We start from the raw sequence: 22,398 nt of genomic DNA on the forward strand, positions 1-22,398 counted from the left end.
AGGCTCCACTGCGGTGCTGTGTGACACCCTGTGCCGGCTGTCCGGCCAAGCACCTGCCCGGCTGCTCTCTGGAGGAATCGAAATAAAACCTCCGGTCCAGCGGCACGGCGGAGACCCGCGGGCGCGGCGAGCGGCGGTGCCGCCCGTGCGGGCGCTGCCGGGGCCGCGGGCGGAGCGGGGCCGGGCGGAGCGGGGCGGGGGCAGCGCTGCCCCGGCCGGCCGCGCCCGGCGGTGCCCGGGCAGAGCCATGCGGGGCCCGCGGGCGGCCCTGGCGCTGCTGCTGGCGGCGGCGCTCGCCCCGCGCCCGGCGCGGCCGCACCCGCAGTGCCTGGACTTCAAGCCGCCGTTCCGGCCGCCGCGGGGCCTCGCCTTCTGCCGCCGCTACGGCGAGTTCGGCTGCTGCGACCCGCGCCGCGACAGCGCCCTGCTGCAGCGCTTCTACCGCCTCAGCGCCAGCCTCGACGAGCGCACCTACGCCGCCTGCGCCGGGCACCTGCAGGAGCTGCTGTGCCAGGTGAGACCTCCGGGAGCCCCTCTGCACTGAGGGTACCCCGCCGCGCAGGGCTCGGCCACACGGGGCCGGTCAGCCCTGCACGGAGCTCTGGTGTGCGCATGGATGCTTCTGCCCCATCCCGGGTGGGGATGCTTTGGCCCAGACAGGGGTGCATTGATCCCATGGGTGCACTGGTCCAGGCACAGGAACTTTGGACAGTCCAGGGAGTGTGAGCCATGATGTGAATTCCCAAGCCCAGACTGGAGTACCCAGCCACAGGTACATCAGCCATGGCATTGGCACCTGGGCACAGGCATGGGTACATCAGCCCACACATCAGTGCATCAGGGATAGCACAGCAGCCTGGGCATGTGCTCCTAGGCACTGGAAGGAGTGACTGTCCATCATCAAGTATCCCAGTGGACTTTTTGTTCTTTGGCAGTTGTCTGAAAGAGGAACAGGGATGTTGCTCTTCTTTAGTTTAGGAGCAGAAGTCTCTGAGATAGGTAAGTGGGCATTTCAGTTTGCACACTCTCCTCCCCTCCCAGGGTTAGGATACCAGATCTGGTGAAGAAACCCACAGGGCACCTGTCTGTACAAATCTTGCTCCTTGTTATGACCAGCTGATGGGGTCAGGTGCTTTTTTTTTGTATTGGGTTACAGCACTTTTAGCAGGTGCCAGGTGCTAATAGTCCTGGTGATGGGTGCAGAGCAATGCCTGTGGATGTGGCCTAGGAACCTCTGTGGTGGCCATCCTGCACAAGGGGGAATTTCCACTCAGAGCTGATGTTCTGGGGCCAGATATGATAATGGGATGATCACAGTCTGCACAGAGCAAAATGTCTCACCCTATCATCAGTGGAGGCTCGCATGTATGAAAATGCCCCTAAGACAGAGCAGCTCAGCACTGTGCAAGTGTAAACCTTAAATTAATTCAGACAGTGGAGTCTTGTCTGCTGTGCTCAGATGGGATCAAAATGGCTTTTCAGAAATCCTGCTCTTGGCGTTTTGCCAGTACCTCTTGGGTTCCTTAAAGTGTGAAGAGAAAGACAACACTTTTCCACACCAGGATCTATAGAATTGGCTTCTATTTCATCTCACGTTGTACTGGAAGCAAAAAACATTTGAATATATTCCTACAACAAGTGTTGTCTCGGAGTCCATTTGCAGATAGGACACCAATTAGCAATGTGTGCTAAGCACTCCTGCTGCTGGAAGTGATAACTAAGTCTCCTGTGTTTGTCAGAAAGCCAACCATTGAAAATGTCTTCAGCAGCAGAGAAATATTTCCATGTGGGAGCAATGATTCACTGAAAATGTTCTGATGAGCTCAGTGCATCACCAGCCCAGATGTGGCTACACACCACTGCCTCTGACTGCACAAGCATGTCACAGAACTTCAGTCATTGCAAACACTCTAGAAACATTCTGCTTCTATTCATTCATTATATATACAATTTATATCCTAGACCTGAATTACCTGTGACTTAGCACACTTCTGTCTCTTTCTGCTCACAATTCATGATTTCTCTCAAATGTGATCAAATTATTTTGACAAGTGTCTCAGTTTGTACTTGTGGATCCCTGCCTTTTCCTGAATTCATAAAATAATAGAACAGTTTGATTTGGAAAAGACCTAGTCCAACCTCCCCTGCAATGAGCAGGGGCAGCTTCAACTAGATCAGGTTACTCAACCTGAATGTTTCCAGGGATAGGGCTTCTATCCCCTCTCTTGGCAACCTGTTATAGTATTTCCACTCTCATTGTAAACAACTTCTGTCTTAAATCTGATCTGTGTTGACCCTCCTCCAGTTTAAAGCCATTACCTCTTGTCCTATCACTACACCTCCCTGTAAATCATCCCTCTCCAGCTCTCGTGTGGAAGGTGCCATAAGGTTACCTTGGAGCCTTCTCTTCTCCACCAAACTGCAAGAGCAGGTGCCTCACTCTGCTTCTCAGGGAACAGCTTGCTTAAAGGCTTGAGTTTCCAGATGAGGTGGTCAGGGAATGTCAGGGATAATGTGGAGGTGCTTAAATGCTTTTCTGAGGAGTCCTGTTGCTTCCTCCAGGCTGATAGCAGCAGTAAATAAGACATTGCCTGATGTGGGTGTTCCATCAGACTGTTGGAATTCCCCAGATAAGGAGCTGCCACTGAATTCCTGGAAGAGACAGGATGCATTTGGTTAGCCTGTCTTAATGTGACTTGTTTTGTTTTCTGATGAGTTATTTTCATAGTACAAACTTGTTCCAGCCCTACTGAAGTAACTGATCATCTGCCCAGTAGTTTCCTCAGTCTCTGGACCTCATCATAGTTTAAAATTAATGAGCAGACAGCATCATTTGGAAATTACAATTTAGATCTAATATTGATTCTGGGCTCTGACTACGGGTAGAGCTTCTTGGCATTTTGAGTTATGTGAACATGACAGGATGATGAGAAGGCTGAAGGACCACAACATTTGCTTTCTAAGCAGAGAAATTCAGCAAAAGGCATGAGGCTCCATCTCTTCCAGAATAAAATTTGGAAAATATTTCACATGTCTTGAAAATACCCAAGCACATGCTTAGGTACTTTCAGGCTAGTGATAGATCTCTGAATTTCACTGCCAGTGTAATGCTGCTGTAATTAGCTGTATGCCACCAGGAATGTTGTAAGGAGGGAAGAAGTTGCCCCCAGCTTCTATTCAGACACAGCTGAGGCCGTGGTGAGCAGCCTGCAATGGCAGAGACAGGGAATCCTTGTCTCTGGGCTATTTTAAATTCTGATGCTGAAGCCAGGGCATTGCTTTGTAATGCATAAGATCACTGCTTGCTTTGAAAGAGGCTTTCACAGAATGAGGTACACCTGAGTACTCAAGAGAGCGGCTCCTCTCTCTGAATGGGAAACCTCCATAGGCAACAACAGATTGAGCTCCCACCCAGCCCTCCCATCAAATTCTCTTTCTAGCTCATTTCAATTTGTTTTCTAAGGCATTTTTTTCAGTCATTACAAGTGAATTGACAAATGCTCTGTCTCCTTCTGTCCCCGGCACACCTCGTGTAACCAAGCCAAGTGTGTTACCCAATCTGCCTGTGTAATTTCGGTGTTTTGTTTCACAAGCAATCTTCTTTTTACCACAATAATTGCTGCTCATTTGGAAGCTTAATAACCTTCATTTTGCAATGAATGGCTTGACATTCCAGGAGGAAAGCTTATTATACACTAATGATCTGTTATATGGCCTCTCAGTTTATTATGGTATGTAATGGAAAATAAAATAAAAATTAAATATTGTGTATGCTCATCAGCTAATTTAAACAGTTCGAAATCTCAGATGCTACATCTTTTCAGCTATTGAATAGAGTTGTGATCTGCATTAATAAATGTCTCCCTATAGATCTAGAAACAGCTCCCTATTTTTTTTTTAATTAAGCTGGTTTTGCTTAGTAAAAGAAGAAGCAATGCCAGATAGCAATTAAAGAATACAGAATTTATTTACATAGTGGTTTCTCTTCTGACCTTTGTTGCCTCAGGTATTTACTGAAATATAACTTTGAAAATAATTGAGCCTCCACAGAGTCATGTTGCATTATTTGAAGAGCACTTTTGAGGTGCTTGTTGGGAAGATGCATTATAACTGGAAAATATTGTGTTTATTACAAGCAAAAACCCTTGCAAAACAGAACTGAGTCACTTTGGTCAGTTTGTAATTTACAGACAGTTTTACTGAATTGCAGCTTTTTCATAAGGAAAATGTGTCTGTAGGAGTTCTCATCATGGAGATTTCAATGAGCTGTGTGAACTTGATCCAGTCCTTAAGCAGATTTCCAAGGCTGCACCTTCCATAAACAAGGGTTGAGCTGCAGCTGCTGCCAGGACCTTGCCTGGATTATGGCTCTTTGTGCTCACTGTCTGAAATCCTGTAACCTCAGCATCCCTTGCAGAACTTGGTGACCCATGTCATGATCACGAGATGCCTTTCCCCACTCCTGGCTGGGGATGTAAACTATCTGTAGGCAAAGGTCCACCAGCAAAGGCAGCTGGACCCAAGCAAGGGTGGTGTCCTCCCCTCCTCCTCCACTTTCACATCCCACTCCTTCCAAGCTGTAAACCATATCCATGTTTGAGGTTCATGCCTGGATTATCAGATGATGAGGTATGAATGTCCCAGGCTTTGACCCTGATGGCCTTTCCCATTCTATCATCAGTGTGCAGGGCCTGAATCTTCTCAGCTAATTCTTTGGTTTCACTTCTGCTCTGTGATTATTCTTATTTCATAGATAGAGTCAGAGCATCCAAGGAAGAAAAGTCTCTTTTTCTCCAGTACGGTCTGCTAGGGTGATATAGCAACATAGGCGTCATTGCAGGGTTTTTTGAAGAGCTCTGTGGTTAGAATAAATGAGTAACAGCTTGAGGAAGTCAGCTTTCACCAGGAAAGCTGAAGATAATTTCCATGAGTGCTGAGACAAACCCCCTCTCTAAGATCTTTCCCTCTGTTAACATATCTTCCGAATAAACCACAACATATCTTGTAATTAAGATGAAATATCTCCAATTAGCATCACTGCTCAGCTGTTTCAAATCTGATCCAATAAATGATTTGAACCTTTTTCTCCCTCCCTCTAGGAGTGCTCTCCATATGCGGCTCACTTGTACGACGCTGAGGACCCATCCACCCCCGTGCGGACGATCCCCGGGCTGTGCCAGGACTACTGCACGCAGCTGTGGCACAGCTGCCGCTCCATCTTCCGCGCCCTCTCCGCGGACCCGGAGCTAACGGCGCTGGAAAACAACGCGGCAAAGCTCTGCCGCTACCTGTCCCTGGAGGACACCGACTACTGCTTCCCCCACCTGCTGGCCAACCAGCACCTGAACCAGAACCTGGGGCTGGTGACGGCTGACGCCGAGGGCTGCCTGCAGCTGTGCCTGCTGGAGGTGGCCAACGGGCTGCGCAACCCCGTGGCCATGGTGCACGCCAACGACGGCACCCACCGCTTCTTCATCGCCGAGCAGGTCGGCCTGGTGTGGGCCTACCTTCCTGATGGATCCAGGCTCGAAAAGCCATTCCTGAACATCAGCGAGGCTGTGCTCACCTCGCCTTGGGAAGGAGATGAGAGAGGGTTTCTGTGTATTGTCTTCCATCCTAAATTCAAATTTAATGGTAAAGTGTACGTCTACTATTCAGTTGAAGTTCATTATGAAGAGAGGATCCGAATCAGTGAGTTCAGAATTTCTCCTACTGACATGAATGCCTTGGACCATGGTTCTGAAAGGTATCGTACACACATTTTTTTTAAGATCCTAGAAGGCCACTTGTGCATTTTTAAAGATCATTAATGAATGAGACTTACTTAGCTTCATGTTTCTGCATTCCAAAGTTAGTCCAAGTCCATGTCTAGTGTGTTGAGGTACAGAAGCTGTGTGTCCTCCATGGTTGAACTGCAAGTGTGCAGGGGTAAAACATGTACAGTTCTCAGTTCTGGCACATCAGAGGCTTTAACTAAACATGGATTAAACATTATTTATAGTTTGTGTTTTGAGGTTATTGTTGGGTGGGGCTTTGAAGTTTGTTTGTTTTGTACTTTTGTGATTACCCTTTAAAACAGACTTCTGCAAAGAATGAGTGAAATTCTTTCCAAAGCCAAAAGTTTCCAAAATTAGTATAAACAAACTAAGTGATACCAGACCAAAGATGGATTTGGTCCCATGTTTCTTTATCTGAACAACAACTCAACCATTTGATATTACAAATTTAATATCAAATTAAATAAAACACAAGTCACCATATTATTATGGAGTGCATTTTAATTGGACATGTAATTTGTTTGAGTCTGGTCTTGCAGTTGTTCCACACTAATATGCACAGATGATGAGAGACTTGTTTGTAGAATCAGGCTCACAGATTTATAACCTGTTGCAGAACTATGTTCTACAACATATAGAACCACTGTTCTATATGTTAGCTATGTATAATATGTATATATGTAACTATATATGTATATAGTTATAGAACCACTGTTTTAAGAGACCCTTGGATATTACTAATTCAAAGATTTTTTCTTCATTATTTGGATTTTATTAGGGGCTTTCCAACACCCAGCGGTGGATGATTCTAGCTCAAAAATGCACATAGCCTAATGATAGGAGGGGACACTGGTTTATAAAGCAGTTACAGCAATCCAGTGTAAACAGCCCTGTAGATGACAGGTAAGGGGAATTACAAGGTGGCACTCAGGAAAGCGAATCAGAAACCTGCAGGTATCAACAGCCCATGAACTGTCTTGTTTAAGAATCCTCAGGCTCTATGTTTGTAACAATTTCTGTGCTTACTTAGCTTATGGTTAGTACAGCAAAAGCTTAAGAAAACAAGCTTGTGGTCCGATTGTGCTTGTATAGGCTCAGGGCCCACTGACTTCACCCTGAGCTGCTGCCCAAGAGGGAGCTCAGGCTGACATGTGCTGTGCACTGCCTTGGCTCAAATGCATGTGTCTGTTTAACCTCAGATGTTTCTCAGTGAATTCTGGTTTTTTCCATCTTCTTTGGGAGGCTGAGGAAGATTCACCTTTGTGTCCATACAGGATCCTCCCTCACTCCTCCTGTCAGCTGGAACCTGTGCACTCTTGTACAGTTACCTTGTCACAGAGATGCTGACATTTAACAGGAGGTGACAGTAACTCCAGAGCTGGGTTCCTTCCCACAACTCACAATAACTATCAACATTTCAGAATTGAAAAAAGCTGTCTAAAAATGAGATGCTTTAAAAAAATGTTATAATTTGCTTTTGTAGCTATTAAGATGCACTGCCAGATGAAATCTGGACTCTTTTAGAAGCTGGAAATAATAAACTTCAGTTGTTATACTTGGGAACCTCCACTGCATGTATTTGTGGCTTTACCATTCTATAAAATTATGATTTATGTATTTTTCCCCTTTCATGCTATGGAAGGGATTCCAGAAGCATAAAATAAACAAATAAAATAAAGGCTGTGGGGTTAAAATTAAGGTAAATTTTGTTGGTACTTCTTTAAATAGCCTTTGGTAAATTCAGTTTGTTGTTGAGGCTGCTTTTAACTGCTCTTTAAACTCAAAAGGTCCTGAGTGTGTAATTATCATTCAAGGATTCTTCTCTCTTTAAGAATTTAACTATTCCTTAAAGTTTGAGAAGTTTTATGTTTGCCTTGAAAGCACCTGGCAGGACTGTGCCAAAAGCTGCACAGATGTACAGATGGACTGGAGTCCCTTCTCTTACAATTTCCAATTGGTTATAAGCTCAGATGCCTCTTCTTTAATAAGTTATAAAGAAAAATAAAAAAGAAGATCAACAAGGAGGAAGAAAGAATCAGAGGAAAAGTTTAAGCAATTAAAAGTATATTTTGTCATGTGATTTCCCAGACTTTCCATATTACACAATTTAGTGTTTCTGTAATCTGGAAAATATGTTGAAACTATTTAAGGTTAGAAAATCAGCTATGCCCAAGAAAAATTCAGTAACTAGGATATGGAGGAATTTGTATCAAAACCAATCTGTGGCTGCTTCCATCTGTCAAGATCTACACTGTCATGACATTGCTCTGCCCTATGCATAGTGCTTGTGCAATAGGAAATTGCTTTCTCCCTGTTTTCACTTAGGATAATCCTTGAAATAGAAGAACCTGCTTCCAACCATAACGGAGGAGAGCTGCTCTTTGGAGATGATGAGTATCTCTACATCTTCACTGGAGATGGAGGCATGGCTGGGGATCCTTTTGGCACCTTTGGAAATGCCCAGAACAAGTAAGAGTGTATTGGAATAATACCAATATAGCTGGACGGGACGTGCCTAAGCTTGTCTGGCCCTTGGTGCTGAACCCAATGGCAGCAACTGTGGTGTTCTCACCCCAGAGACACTTTGGGCTGGCTGGGTGCTGCAGCTGGGCACGTGCAGGCAAGTCCAGGCATGCAGGAGCTCCAATGGCTGCAGATGGAGCTTCCCCCCATAACAGGGTCTGCTCCTTGGGTTTACCTCTGGCACAGAAGCTTTAAGGCGATGGTGAAGGAGAGGAGTCAGTTCTGATAGAGGGTTTTGGTCCAGAACTTTATTCCTGGCCCACAGGCCTCTGAATCCAGCAACAGCTCTGACAGAACTCCCCAAACCTTGCGGTTGCTGGCTCTTTTAACCCCGGGGAGAGGGGGAGGGAAGGGGTAGGGATCCCACCAACCGGGTACATAGAAGGAGGTCTTAAGGGACAAAGGACACCTGGGTGGCTCAGTGCCCCCCTCCCCAGGGATAGAGGGCATCCTTTGAATCTACCAATCAGTCTGGAATTCCAGGATTGACAGACAGTGCTGGGAGGGGAAAGGAGAGGTGACTGACACACCTGGGATGGAATTATCCAGGGAGGGACCCGAGGTTCTGAGGTAAACCCTGAAATCACAACGCAACAGAGTGGATCCATCCCTATGGCAGCTCCAGGGTGTGGGAAATCAATGCCGTGAAACCCTAGACTTTCCAACCCTACCCTCCCCCCCACGCTCTAACTTTTTGCCAAGTTTTTTTTTATAAATGATCAATCATGAGCCAAATTATCAAAAATTTTGAAAAGATTTATTAATCTATCCATGCGACTGAATTTCGGTCTCCGAGACCACCACAGCCAAAGAGACAGCATCGAGCCCGGGGTCAGTGCTGGGTGAACCTGGACCTGACCTCTACCGTGTCAGAGTCCCCCCTCATTCACGAATGCTGCTTCCTGTGGCGAGATTTTATACATTTATTGTGCCTGAGGCAAAGGTGTCCAAATTTGGCGAGATTTTATACAGTTTATTGTGCCTGAAGCAAAGGTGTCCAAATTTCTTTTGTAACTCTTCACATTCATCGCTGTTCTTTTCAATGTGCAGAGCTGGACAAAGGTTGGGTCTAGGTGTGCACTCAGCGTTGATGGCTGACTATCTTGATTGATGCTGTCGGCAAGGCAATAATCGCTCTTAGGTGGTTCCCAGCAACTCGAGATACCGGTGATGATTGCCCTGGAAGCTTCTATTCTTACATTATAGCATGGATTGTTATCTTAGCTTGTGTCCAGGAATTCCTTGTAATCTGAATAGACAGCTGCTCTCGGGCTGAGGTGGTCAGAGACATATGTTTGGATTTTTACAAATCTTTTATACCATACATTAATACATGAATTATCCCTACCATATATGACGTTTTCATTTACCATTTTCATTTCTTCTCGCAATGCAGATCAGCCCTGCTGGGCAAAGTGCTGCGGATCGATGTGAACAACAACGACCGCGGGCCCCTGTACCGAATTCCCCCCGACAACCCCTTCGTCAGCGACCCCGCGGCGCGCCCCGAGGTCTACGCCTACGGCGTGAGGAACATGTGGCGCTGCTCCTTCGACAGGGGGGACCCTCGCACCAAGGAAGGGAAGGGGAGGCTTTTCTGTGGAGATGTGGGGCAGAATAAATATGAAGAAGTCAACATCGTGGAGAAAGGGAAAAATTACGGCTGGAGGGCGAGGGAAGGGTTCAGCTGTTACGATAAGAAGCTTTGCACCAATTCTTCCTTGGGTAAATAGATGCGCTCTCGTTTTTGCGGTATTCACATTCTCTGAACAGAGAGAGGCATAATTCTCTCTCCCAGGATTTTTCCTGGGGAAAGCAGTGAGAAGCACAGAGCGAGAAGAGAAAACAATTCTTATCTCTGCTTGCTGCTCCTGTTGTTTGGCACGTGTACAATGTGTTATGGAGATTGTTTACCGAGAGGGATTTGTTAATTGGACACCAGTGATGATTGGTTTTGATTGGCCAATTGAGTCAAAATTGTGTCGTGACTGTCTGGAGACAGTCATGGGTTTTTCTTTAATATCTCTTTTGTATAGTTATAATATAGTATTAGTGTAATACAATATAGCTTAATAAAGCATTTGTTCAGCCTTCTGAAATCATAGAGTCAGAGCACATTATATACATTGGGGTCACCCTGAATCAATACATTTTTTAATTCCTGCCTTCAAAGCCTGGCTGTTTGGTGGCAAACACACCTTTTTGAGGTGTAAACCTCTGCTGTCCCTCTAGAAGGGAACTGGCTTGGGCATAAATACTGAAAGTACAAATGTTACTGTTTCTGAGTTAGGAGGAAAGTGAAACATGCTAGCTGTTGTTTTTCTAGGTGATTGGTGTTGTTAGTGAAATTACTTTGTGATTCTGTGGTTTAGAAGGACAATTTCATCTTTGCCACATAAAATAAGCTTTTGTGCAGAAGCAAGAAAAATTTGGAGGAATTGTATTTTTCTCCGTAACTTACCTTTATTTTAAAAAAACAGAGAAAAACATTGACTGATCAACCCTTATGCATACTGCCTGCTCTGCAGGTAACTGAATGTATGGTGTATTTTCATTTCTTTTAGCTGTGCCACAAAGGAAAACCTCATTTTATTTTAATTTCTTTAAACTGTCCAAAACTGGATTGAGGGTGTTTCCTGGCTGGCTAAACTCCAGTGAACATGTGAAGTCAGAACATATTGAATTGCAAGGGCTGATGTGGACCATGTCTTGTGCTGGAACATCTTCTCAGAGGTTCAGGGGGGCGGTGGAGTGGGCTGACACTGATTTACATTAGCTGAGATTCTGATTCCTTTCTCTTCCATGTGCTGTGTGTTGTTGTTTAATTTTCTTCCTAATATTATCTCAGTTTAAATTCCTTCCTTTTATTAGCTTTGATATAAGTACAAGTGATTAACTATTTTTTTATAAAAATGTCAAGAGCAGGGAGCAGGTTTTTTGCACTCCCTTTGCTGAAGCAGTTGTCAGAGAGCTCATTTATTGCTCTCCTGTGTGACAATACCCACATGAGCATTCATGGCAGACACTTTACTGAGGTCCCCAGGGATTCAGAGCAATTTTTGATGACTTTAGAGACCCTTTGTTAGAACAGTGAAATGTCACAGCCCCTTTAGAATGATAAGTACAGCTGAAGTGTGGAAAACACCTGCTTTAGAGGAAATTCCCCTGGTGCAAATTCCTTGCTGGCAGAGCTGCTGGGTTTGCTACCTGCAGCATCTGCTACATGGGCAGGGAGAAAGGCTGTGAGGATGAGGAGGAAAGGGTACCATGAGATACCTGTGAGCCAGGAGTTTCAAAGGAAAGGGGAGGAAGCATCTAATGGAGACCCTCAAAATCAGGACATCTCTCTCCATTTTACATTTGTCTTATGTTTTAACTTATATTTCCCAATGAATATGCCAGTACTACATCATTCATGCCTCTGCCATCCCATAAATATTTGATGGCCCTTTCAAGTTGCTTCTCCATCTCAGAGGAACAGAAGCTATTTGTGCTGACATCTGACATATCTTTTCATCAGTGCCTGCAGTCTGGAGTCACCCATCTCTTTTTTTCCTTTCACCACCTAGACAAAGCTGCATTGGGCAAACAGTTCCTGCATGGGTGCAGTGGCTCTAGGAGTGACCTGTGAATTTGCAGCTAAACCAGACAAGCTCTGTAGAAATGTGCCAGAAGTGGCACTAACAGAGATGGATTGTAGTGGGAGGAGAAGGGCTCAGGAGAATGCTGAAGTGTCTTGGTGAGGGGCAGGGCAATCAAATGTGATTCTGAAAAGGTGAAAATCAAACTAAATACAACTCCATTGGCAATTCATTTAAATAGAAGATGCACCAGGGAACCTGATTGTACTCTGCCAGTCTCAGAACAATCTAGATAAAGAGCTATTCTGCAGCATGTGCAAAATAAGTCACAGATCTTTTCTGCCTTACAGATGATGTGCTTCCAATTTATGCATATCCACACAAAATGGGGAAGTCTGTTACAGGAGGCTACGTCTATCGAGGTTGTGAGTCTCCAAACCTGAATGGCCTATACATATTTGGTGATTTTATGAGTGGGTAAGTAAACACTTAGGGCACTCACAAAGTTGTACCCCCAGCCAAAATACCCCCCAAAATGGCCTGATAGCCCCTCAACCCTCCCCTCTTGTTTTTTTCATGGGCTTGTGTTGCCCTTGAAGGCAAGGGCTTGCAGTGTGTATCATACATTTGGGTTAATATTAAACAATCTTTCACTCAGAGAAACTGCAGTTCCTATTGCAGCTAGCGTGGGTAGGAAGAATTAAATATCCATTCAGGTGTCCATGCTAGCATTCATAAATCATCTGGGTCAGGCTGTAGAAATGTTCTTTTGCCTTGCAGACGCCTGATGTCTTTGAAGGAGGACCATGCTACTGGAGAGTGGCAGTACAGTGAAATCTGCATGGGGACAGGACAAACGTGCATGTTCCCTGGGCTTATCAATAACTACTACCAATACATCATCTCCTTTGCTGAAGATGAAGCAGGTAATCTTTTAACTTTGAGTCACACTGAATGGCATGTTTCAGAACAAAACACCAGAGAAGGGATCAGAGAGGGCAGCAGGTTGTGGAGAGGCACAGCACAAATCTTTAAAGTGCCAATTCCCAGCACCTCCCAAATACCAAACCAAAGTTATAATGCTAATTTTGAGGTCTGAGTGCCATGCAGTGCCTGCAGTGGGAGATGGAGAGTCAGTTGCCTTGGGACTGAGTCTGGTGTGCTGGACATGCTGCTGCCCTTCCCTCTGGAGAACAGGGAGCAGAGGGGGGCAAGGAGAATAAAACAAACTTGGAAAAGAAACCTCATTCCTCACAGTGCCATGCCAAGGGGAATGCAGGCCTGGGAGCCTGAGAAGCTGAGACCCAAGGGAGAGCAAGTCTATCCTCTTGTCTAGTCAAGAAGGCTGTGGGCATTATTAATAGGTACAGGGAAGCAGATGTCAAGAGCAGCAATTATTTATCTGCTCACCTGGGCTGGGGTATTTGTACCTCTCAAGATGAAGCAGAACAAAACTCTGTGTTATGCCTTGCATGAGGCATCAGCAAAAGAGTCTTTAAGTCCATATTTTATTAGTGCCAGCTGGGATTTTGCTTTGCATAGGACTGAAGGATCTCAGTAGAGCTTTGCTGTGTTTTCATGACTGCAGACATTTTGATTTCTGGAGGTGAGCTGCTGCTGTGACTTGAAGAGGAGGAAATAAAGAGTCCTGGGGTGCAGGCTGGTGGTGTCTGTTCACTGTTTGTATGAGCACTGCAGAAAATGCAGCTCATGCAGCCCCTGGCTGGGGGCAGGCAGAGGATGAGCCCCACAATGTGTGCTTCATGTGTGACCCAGCAGTGCAGGAGTTGTGCTCTGCCCTGCTCCAGGGAGGTCTTGGCTCGTGGTCACAAGCACCTGCTTCCAGAATGCCCCAGCTTTTAAACATCTGTTTTTTCCTGCAGATTATGTCAAGTTTGGATGTTGCTCAAATCATATAAATGCAAATTTTTTCTTGTGAATGCAAATCCTCCAAGTTAAGTATTAGCTTGAAAGTTTGACTCTTTTTTTAGAGTTAAATTCAATTTTCTTTAATGGTTAATATTCATGGAATTTACAGCTATTTCACAGTGCTGTAGTGAGAAGGATATCTTAACCTACAATCAAATAACTTAGTTCAAATCAGCTTTGTGCCAAGTGCAATATCAAGCTGTTGATTGCAGCCCTTCCTCATGCACATGAGGATGACCTCCCTCATCCTGTGCTTGTCCACAGAGTCTGGACATAGCAGGGGTGAAATGCTTCCCCCCTTTTGCCCTACACTGTGCCCTGCATAAGTATGGTAGAGCTGAGTGGAGATTTGGGCTGCAGTCTTATTTCAGAGGCAGTTAATTGCCTTGTGTTTGCTTTATAGTAATGGAAAGAATTCTGTTGATAACAGTGTGGTGAGGTTGCTTTATCTGCTGTGAACAGTCTTCTCTTGTACCTTTTTTGTGTACTAGGAATCTCATGTTTTACAAGTTTGCCACAGAGTTTATTTTAACAGGGTTTTCTTCACAGAAGCACTGAAGTTTTGGAGTTGTTGCTCTGATGGATGTTAATCTACCTGCTGCAGTGGGTGTGCAAATGTTGTGGGGAGATCTCTATTTATGGCTCATTGCAATTATAAAGCCATCAGCCCCATCCCTGGCCAGCAGAACCTGTCAGAGACACCCCAGGCACTCTGTCTATGGGTCACATGTGTGTAGCCTGTGTGCTTCATGGCCTGAGCATCCAAACTCCTGCTGGCAACTTCCAGGAAAGAGGGGCAGGATGTAAAACACACATCACCACAAAACTCAGTGCCAGCTGTTTCCCATCCCCATTTGGACCAAGGCTGCCTCTGGCCTGTCATTAATGAAGCTGACCAGAAAAATTAAGCCACCAGCCAGGAGTAGCCAAGGGTTTCTGCCCTGGGATTATCCAGGAGCTCAGCCCAGGGCAGCACAGGAGAGCAGGAAGGAGGATGGAGACTCAGCCTCAGCTGCCACCAACTGCCTACACATTCCTTTGCTCACACTGATCTCTCTGTTCCTTCCCCTCTTTCCTCTGGATTACCCATAGAACACCCAAAAAAATCTCCCTTATCCACTAAGCAAGTCCACAGAGCCTTTTTTTCTATTTTCTCTCATTTTTTAAATATTGCAAGTATATTTTTTCTCTCTGATCCTTTTTGTTGCACTTCTCAAGCACTTAAGCTCTCAAAATAGTGCCAGAAGGACTGTTTGTCCCAGTCTCCCCTGCACAACAGGAGAAGGATAGAAATGCAGTTACGCGAAAATAAGTCAAATAAAGGGTGATGGACATTGTTTGGTTGAAGGTTGAGACCTGCACATGTGACCTGACAGAGCTGTGATGAATCAAATGCCTTTTGTCTGATATGTCTCACCCTGTGAGTGTGCTAGAGAAAGCAAAAGCAAAATCTTGTTCTCCTGTAATTCACCCCAAAGGAGCACTTCATCCAAATGAGCACAAGACAGTGAACTTTCTTAATTTCCTTTCCTTTCATTTCAACAAAAGTAATTCAGGGTTTGCCTGTTTTACATTAGAGAAGTCAAAGGACACAGATCATAATGAGATGACAAGGAAGGTCTGGGCAGGTGAACCTGCAGTGGAAATTTGTCCAAATAGTAATTCATGACAATTTGTAAAAGCTGCCACTCACTAGGAGTATTTTATGCCAATGCACTGCAGATGAGCTCTCAGACCTGTGATGCAGAGTTAATGCCTTTGTGCTGTAAAGGACAGAAACTCCATGGACAGTTTTCATGGGTGTGTCTGTTTTTTTTATCTTTATCAGGGGAATTGTACTTCCTATCTACTGGTGTACCAAGTGCCACAGCTCCAAATGGAGTGGTGTACAAAGTGGTGGACACCTCCAGGTATGAGATGTTCTTGTTGCAAGGCCTGGTGATGGTGCAGTGAGTCCTGGCATGGATGGTGTGGATGTGATGGTGTGATGTGATAAATCATGTTGGCTGACTAATTAACTCTTCTCCCATGCTGGGCTCTTCTGGGGAATTCAATCAAGGAACATCTGGAGCAACCCTTTGCAGGTCTGCTTTTCCACTGCAGTTGTGGGGGTCTACATGCCTGGTGCCAAACTTTCATGGGGCTTGTTGGTGTTATGTAGGTTTGGAGATTTCCTGAATGCTAAAGTATTTTATGGGTGGCTTGTCTTTCTTTGGCAAAGTTTCTCTAGATTTCTGCCCAAAAGAAGGCACTTCTTCTCAAGGTGTTTTTTCTGAGCTCCTCTCCATCCTTTTTTCATCTCCCACAAGAGCCCTGTTCCCCCAGACCATGATAGCCAAAGCTGGGTCAGCATGACCTGCAGTGCTTTCTTGGGCAAACCAGACATGAAAATCAAAAAGTACATTCTTCTTAATGTTTCAAAGGGCTATATGGATTGAACAGGAAAAAAGGACCATCATTACACCTCCTGGATTCCATCTGCCTGTATCTGAGACTGGGCAAGGCAGGGAATGGCTGTGTTTTATGGGAAGACTTACAGCTGTTTTTTCCATCTTCCTGTTTTTAAAGTGTTACTATTATTGGCTGAACACCAAGCTACTTTCAGCCAGAGTCACGGAGAGTGAAATTTTTTATAGCTTTTCTTTTTAATGGATTAAATTTACAGCTTTAGCTAACTGAGGATTTTGAACCAAGCCACTTGTCTAGTTTTATGTTTTATGAAACCAGTCCCCAAAATTAAAAAGCCCCCAGATCTGTAATGTGTTTCCTCCAACTCTCCTCTGTCAGGAGCATTTTCCATTATCTAATGCAGCAGAAGAGTTCCTGTAAACTGTGTATGAAGAAGCTGCTATTACGCAACCTGTGCAGAAATAGAGAAAGCAGGAGTCAAACACCAGCCGTGAGTTTAACTTTTAAAAAAAGCTTCATTCATGTTCAGAGTACCAAAAAAAGTAATTGGAAAGTTCATAAAAGTAGGGAACATCCTTGTATAGACAGTTGAGAGAGAAGCTCTCTGCCTTCCACAGAAATGCAAAGGCAAACAATCCCAATTGCCCAGGAGTTGTACCCTCCAAATGCAAACATCATGCATTTTAGAACCAATTAAAAAACCTCTGAAGAAGTCTGAGGATTACCAAGATGGCTGTCATAGGAAAAAGTGGTGATGAGCTGGATGTGGCTTCCCAGAAGTGAGATACATCTCTGTGGCAAACAAATTGTGTCAAAATAAAGCACCGTACTAAGACAAAGCCTCTGAGGAGACAGAGTTCTTTTCTGAAACTAATGCATTTTTGGCACGACACTTGTTTGGGCTTTCTGTATGAATAATAGTGTGTTATTTTGCTTCCGTGAAAACAGTCTGAAATCTTGCATACACATGACCTTTGTGTCAGATGTTCAACATATACTATCTAGTTTTGTAATTTTTATTTTCATTTTGATTAATCTCTTTCTGTCGTGCTTGAACCTGCCAATGTTTTATTTCCTTAATGGCTTCAATAGTGTCAACTGAAAACACAGACAGAGGACTCCACTGCCTTGTGAATATTTGGACTTTCATCAATGGTGATCTGTGATTCTTTGGTTATGTTTTCTATTGTAAGAGATTACTTGCATCATTTAAACAGACTTTTTTTTTTTCCCAATAAGAATTATGTTCTTAGAAAAACAATGGGAAGCAAAGTGAGCAAAGTGTTGCAATGCCAGAGGAAAGGAATTAATTGTGCAGTGTATGTGTCCCTTTCTTTCAAGGACAGCACCACCAGGAAAATGCCGAGTTGAGCCATCGCCAGTGAAAGTCAAAAGCAAGCGAATCCCGTTTGTGCCAAAGGAGAGTGAGTGCAACTCTTGCTGTTTATTATTGGTTCAAGTTAGCTGGCAGTAGATACAAACTCCAGACTTGCACTATCTGTCCACATATGTGGAAACTACCCAGAACTTCACTCTTCAGGGTATCCTCAAAATTAAATCTTCCCAGGTGTTTTGGATCTGAGGAGTTGGTTCAAATAAGTCATACAGTATTTCCCCTTTCCTGGCCATGTGAAATTTCCTTTGTAGTTTCTGACCCTGTTCATTTTCCCTTTTTCATGCTACATTTTACACGTTTCATTACCACCAGCTTGGTTTCCCTGTAGCTGTGCCTGTCCAGAGACCCTCTGCTCAATGGTGCTTTTCAGTGAGAAGTGATTTTTTGCAGTAGCTTCAGGTAGTGGAGAGGATACGATGGGTAAAGGGTTGGGAAGCAGCTCATTGAGCAAGATGAGAGCTGAGTCATTGTTAGTTGAAAGTGAGAAAATATAGGATGAGAAAATGCTCCCAAAAGAATCAGTGATCACACACTGGGGTGAACTTTTGGCTTACCCAAACCCTCCAGGGCCTTTTGGTTGCTTCATGCTGCATGAAGTATTGTACTGCTAAAGCTGGAATAGTCAGTGGAGCTGAATCTGCAGCAAGCCAAGTACTCTTTATGTGAGGTACAAAAACCTAAACACAATATTAGGATCTCAAAAGTAGACTAGGCAGTATCACTGTTCTTTTCCCCTGTGCTTTTAATTTACACATGTAGGTACCTAGGCAGCACCCCAACAAATTCCCTTCCAACTCAGCGTAGTCCATGATTTTTCATAGTCCATGAACAAAGCTAATGGTACTGCAGGAACTACAAAGTCAGGATACTTTAATTTTTAATTACATTAATCACGTTACATTGCTTTTGAGTCACTAACAGTTCCTACAGCTTTGGCTTCAGGGAATAATGAGGACACTCAGCACCTTGCAACACTGAGTCTTTAAGGTGGAACAAACTCTAAGGCTACTTATTGACTGCTGACATGCCTGAGCACTCAGTATCTTCAGAGATGTTCCCTTTTTTAGCTGTGCAGGCAGCTTTCAAATATTTGTAACTTGATTCATGTTCAACCATTTTTGTCTGTTTCTGCTTATGCATTATTCTCTATGCAAGTCCAAAGTTCAGGTTTTTAAACTATACATATAACTAAATCTTTTGGGCTTGTTTACAAGGTAGCTTTTGTCATAAATTAAAACTTAGAAACGGTGGGAGAGATTCTACCTAGTGTGTCAAGAGCTGCACTCTCTTTTTGGTGAAAAATAATCATGGCCATTTTGATTCAGAAGCATGCAAACAAGGATGTGTAGCTGTAAATATTTATTGTTTTGGTTAGTATTTAGTCTGTTATTTAGTTTTTTATTTTGGTTAGTATTTAGTCTGAATGCAACAGAATCACCAGGGCATGTGCCTTGTATTAGCTATGAGTGCATTTTTTGGAAGTGTATTTAATAAAGAGTTTAATAGAGAGTATTATATAATGACAATTTGATCCAGTGAGGTGAAAAGCACTCCCAGGTGACCATTAGCTGTCATGCAGTCCTACACAGTATTCAATCAGTCCCAGAGTTTTCAAGTGCTTTGCCAGACCAGGCTCCAGCAAATGAGCTGTGCACAGGTAAGGCCTTCAAATCTGTTTCTTGCCTTGAGAACCGCAGCTTTCAAAGGAAGGAAATATTTTCATGTCATGAACACATTTCCTTTTTAAAGACCTTATTTGGAAAAACATGGACCCCTGTGAGGGTTTGTCTTTTGGGGACAATAGATACTAAGCACAAATAAGACAGTGATATTTTTCCTCCTCTCTGTACTACCAACGAAATGATGAATGAGGATGCATAAATCTGGGATATAATTCAAAGTCATGATGTCTTTGCAAATGTCTGTGACACTGTTCCAGCTCTGTTGAATGTTATTCCATGAAATTCTGAATTGCTTCCTTCTGGCAAACTAAAACTTATTTTTAAGCTAAAAATGAAACACATGTGAATAAGTAAATCCAGTAACACCTGGAAACTGTGACAGCAAAGAATTTTCATCTCTTCAGAGTTCAAGGCTCTTTTATTTTTTTTTCCTTTTTTTTTCATAAGGAAGAACAAACCCAACCCCAAATCCTGTTTTATATGTTGTCCTGGCAACTCTGTTCCTCTTGCACATTCCAGTTGCCAGAGAGAATTGATTTTGAATGTTCCTGATTTCAGCTCCTCTGAATAAAGCATCTGGCCCAGTGGGGAGGCCACGCTCTCCTCTGGTAACAATCCAACCCCCAGTAATGAAGAGAAGAGCAGAAACAGAGCCTGTCCGTAAAATGCTTTCGGTGGCTCTTCACCGGGATGTGGTGTAGAGCTCCTCTCCTGACTGTGAAGCTCCAGCACCGACCCTTTAAGGGCCAGCCTGACATTTGCCAAGAAACCTCTTGGAGCTTCCTTTTTGGGAGAGACTCGGTTGGCATTGAGCCCTGCAGTCCTCTCTGCTAGCTAACACCAGCCGACATTTTCACTGAGGAAATACCGGGTCCCTAAGAGTGTCGTTGCTTCCCAACAGGACCAAGTAGACAAATTCCAAGAAATTAGTTGCACAAGTCAAAAGGAGTTTGGTATAGTTGGTTTCAAGCATTGCCCAGAGAGTGACAGACACGGTTCTCTGCCTTTTCCCCAACAGAGTTTATTATGAAAACACCGCCACCACATTCCCGCCTGCCGACCACCACCGAGGCTCCGTGGGGAGGCGCCCCAGCCCCGCGGACCCCAGCGCCGCCACGGACCCGACCCGGGCTGGGCAGCCCAGCAGCTCCCAGCGGCAGAGCCCCCGGGCCGGGGAAGGGGCCGGAGGAGGAGAAGGGGCAGCGCAGGAAGAAGAAGAAGAAGAAGCAGGGCCCCGGCAATGGCGCGGTGCGGCTGATGCGGCAGGGCCGGCGCGGGCGCGGCCGGGGCAGGCTGGAGGTGTTCATCGACGGCGAGTGGGGCACGGTGTGCGACGATGGCTGGGGCCTGCCCGCCGCCGCCGTGGTGTGCCGCCAGCTCGGCTTCCCCCGCGCCCTGCGGGCCGCCAAGAAGGCGGAGTTCGGGGAAGGGAGCTCGCTCCGCATCCTCCTGGATGATGTGCAGTGCTCCGGGCAGGAGAGGACGCTGCTGGAGTGCTCCCACGCCGGGGTGGGCACGCACAACTGCAAGCACGAGGAGGATGCTGGCGTGGTGTGCAGCCGGGAGGAGGCGACAGACTGGTGACAGCGGCCAGCTGAGGGACTTGGAGACATCCCTCCCTTGCCCAAGCCTCTAAACCAGCTGCAGTATTGAGGAGGGTGTGCCCTGCCATGGGGATGCTGTATCTGTTCTAAGTAATTTTATGTTTTCTTCATGTTCGTCCCCATGCATTTGCCTCAGAGGAAAAAAAAAAGAAAAATGAAGCACTGAATTATGTTTGGGGGCAGGGGCTGCATTTCTTTGGGGTTTTTTGTAGGAAGAAACCCCCAAGCATCAGCCTTTACAGATCAGAAAAGAGATGCGTCCTGTTGCCCTTTCCCATTTCAAAATACAGCATTCTTCAGCTGTGCATCACAATGTTTTGCCAAAAAATAAGTTCCCAAATGACTGTGTTTCACTCTTATGGAAGCATTTGCATTGTTTGCCTTGCTTTGCCACCTGCAGCTCTAAGCTGAGGTTTCTAAGGACGTGCCTTTCTAAATCTGTGCCTTTCTTTGCAAATTACAAAAGTATGTATATTTTTTAAACCTTCCACTCACTAGTTTAAAGGAAAATTATTTTTCTGTAATGCTTTTTATTGGTATAAACCTATTGGTCATCAAGGATAAGCAAAATCAGGTGGTTTAGAAGAAACCATAGTGTACTGCATGGAGAATATTTCTGCAGTTTATATTAGCCTAAGTGAAAAGAATCCCTTTTACATGAACAGGATTGAAAATCTGTCCCTTTTTAGATGCACAAAATCATTATCCAGTTCTGAAGATATTTTTGTACATGTTTTTCCACTTTCCCAAACTTTATAACATGTTTTTCCATTCAGTTTTTCACAGGTGTGAATGACTAGACAAGAGGTAATGCACTGGGGCAATAATCCAGTAATATTTACCCCTTTTTAGAGGATATTAAAAAAAAAGCAAACAAAAGCAACCCTATTTTGTCTGAAATGTGTTTTTCACCTGAGTGGCAATGGGAGACACATGTCTTATTAAAGAATTTGGCCTGGTTATTTGTTTTCCCTGCTGTAATCAGGATAGGTTTTGTCCTGCTGCTTACACAAGAACATGAGAAAGACAAAAAGATAAAAAAAATCTAAACCTCCTCAAATGTAAAATGACCAGTGTGTCTAGAAAAGTTCACAAGCAAAATCTTGTATCTAGAGACCTTACTGTGGATATTTAATTTAACCCAATTTCAAGTTGACAGTATCTTCTTAAGCCTAAAACATATATAGGGTAAATTATTCTGTTTTAAATATTTTTCCTGAATTTATCTTTCTGATAAATTCCCATTAAATTGTTTTTGGTATTAAAGAACACCTTCAACATGCAAAACCAGATGATTAAAAAAAAGTATTTCCCCTTACTTCTTATGAAGTATAAAGGAGGAACAGATGCATAAAGTGCCTTTTGAGAAGTACTACTCTCATTTCATTTGAAAACCTACAAATGCCATCACGCACCAGACTGTTATCAGGCCTTTCCCTTTGCAGTGAAGTTGTAAACTTATTTGTTTCAAGTGCAGAAATTCACTTCAAAGTGTTC

The 22,398-nt window shown here is 44.4% G+C and overlaps 1 protein-coding gene across 2 annotated transcripts; it reads left to right on the plus strand.

Annotated features, from left to right (window-relative positions):
- The first annotated feature begins 230 nt into the window (after positions 1-230).
- Positions 231-22,082, plus strand: HHIPL1 (HHIP like 1). Of its 2 annotated transcripts, none has more exons than XR_013182884.1 (9): positions 231-514; positions 5,100-5,746; positions 8,103-8,246; positions 9,697-10,025; positions 12,232-12,358; positions 12,662-12,807; positions 15,639-15,720; positions 17,566-17,643; positions 20,316-20,455. XR_013182884.1 is itself a non-coding variant. In XM_054635608.2 (9 exons), exons 1-9 carry the CDS (start codon positions 248-250, stop codon positions 20,879-20,881), a joined length of 2,391 nt encoding a protein of 796 aa, XP_054491583.2. In that variant the 5' UTR covers positions 231-247; the 3' UTR covers positions 20,882-22,082. The 2 variants fall into 2 exon arrangements, 1 of the variants encoding a protein (XP_054491583.2); XM_054635608.2 differs by having other exon boundaries at positions 17,561-17,643; positions 20,316-22,082.
- Positions 22,083-22,398: the final 316 nt, after the last annotated feature.

The sequence above is a fragment of the Agelaius phoeniceus genome, chromosome 6 (assembly GCF_051311805.1).
Source record: "Agelaius phoeniceus isolate bAgePho1 chromosome 6, bAgePho1.hap1, whole genome shotgun sequence".
Lineage (NCBI taxonomy): Eukaryota > Metazoa > Chordata > Aves > Passeriformes > Icteridae > Agelaius > Agelaius phoeniceus.

Excerpts from the sequence above, each read along its gene's own strand:
- HHIPL1 (XM_054635608.2), top strand. The coding sequence starts at position 248 with ATGCGGGGCCCGCGGGCGGCCCTGGCGCTGCTGCTGGCGGCGGCGCTC. Across the intron at positions 12,359-12,661 it reads TTTGGTGATTTTATGAGTGG|ACGCCTGATGTCTTTGAAGG; the intron begins GTAAGTAAACAC and ends TTTGCCTTGCAG. Across the intron at positions 12,808-15,638 it reads CTTTGCTGAAGATGAAGCAG|GGGAATTGTACTTCCTATCT; the intron begins GTAATCTTTTAA and ends TATCTTTATCAG.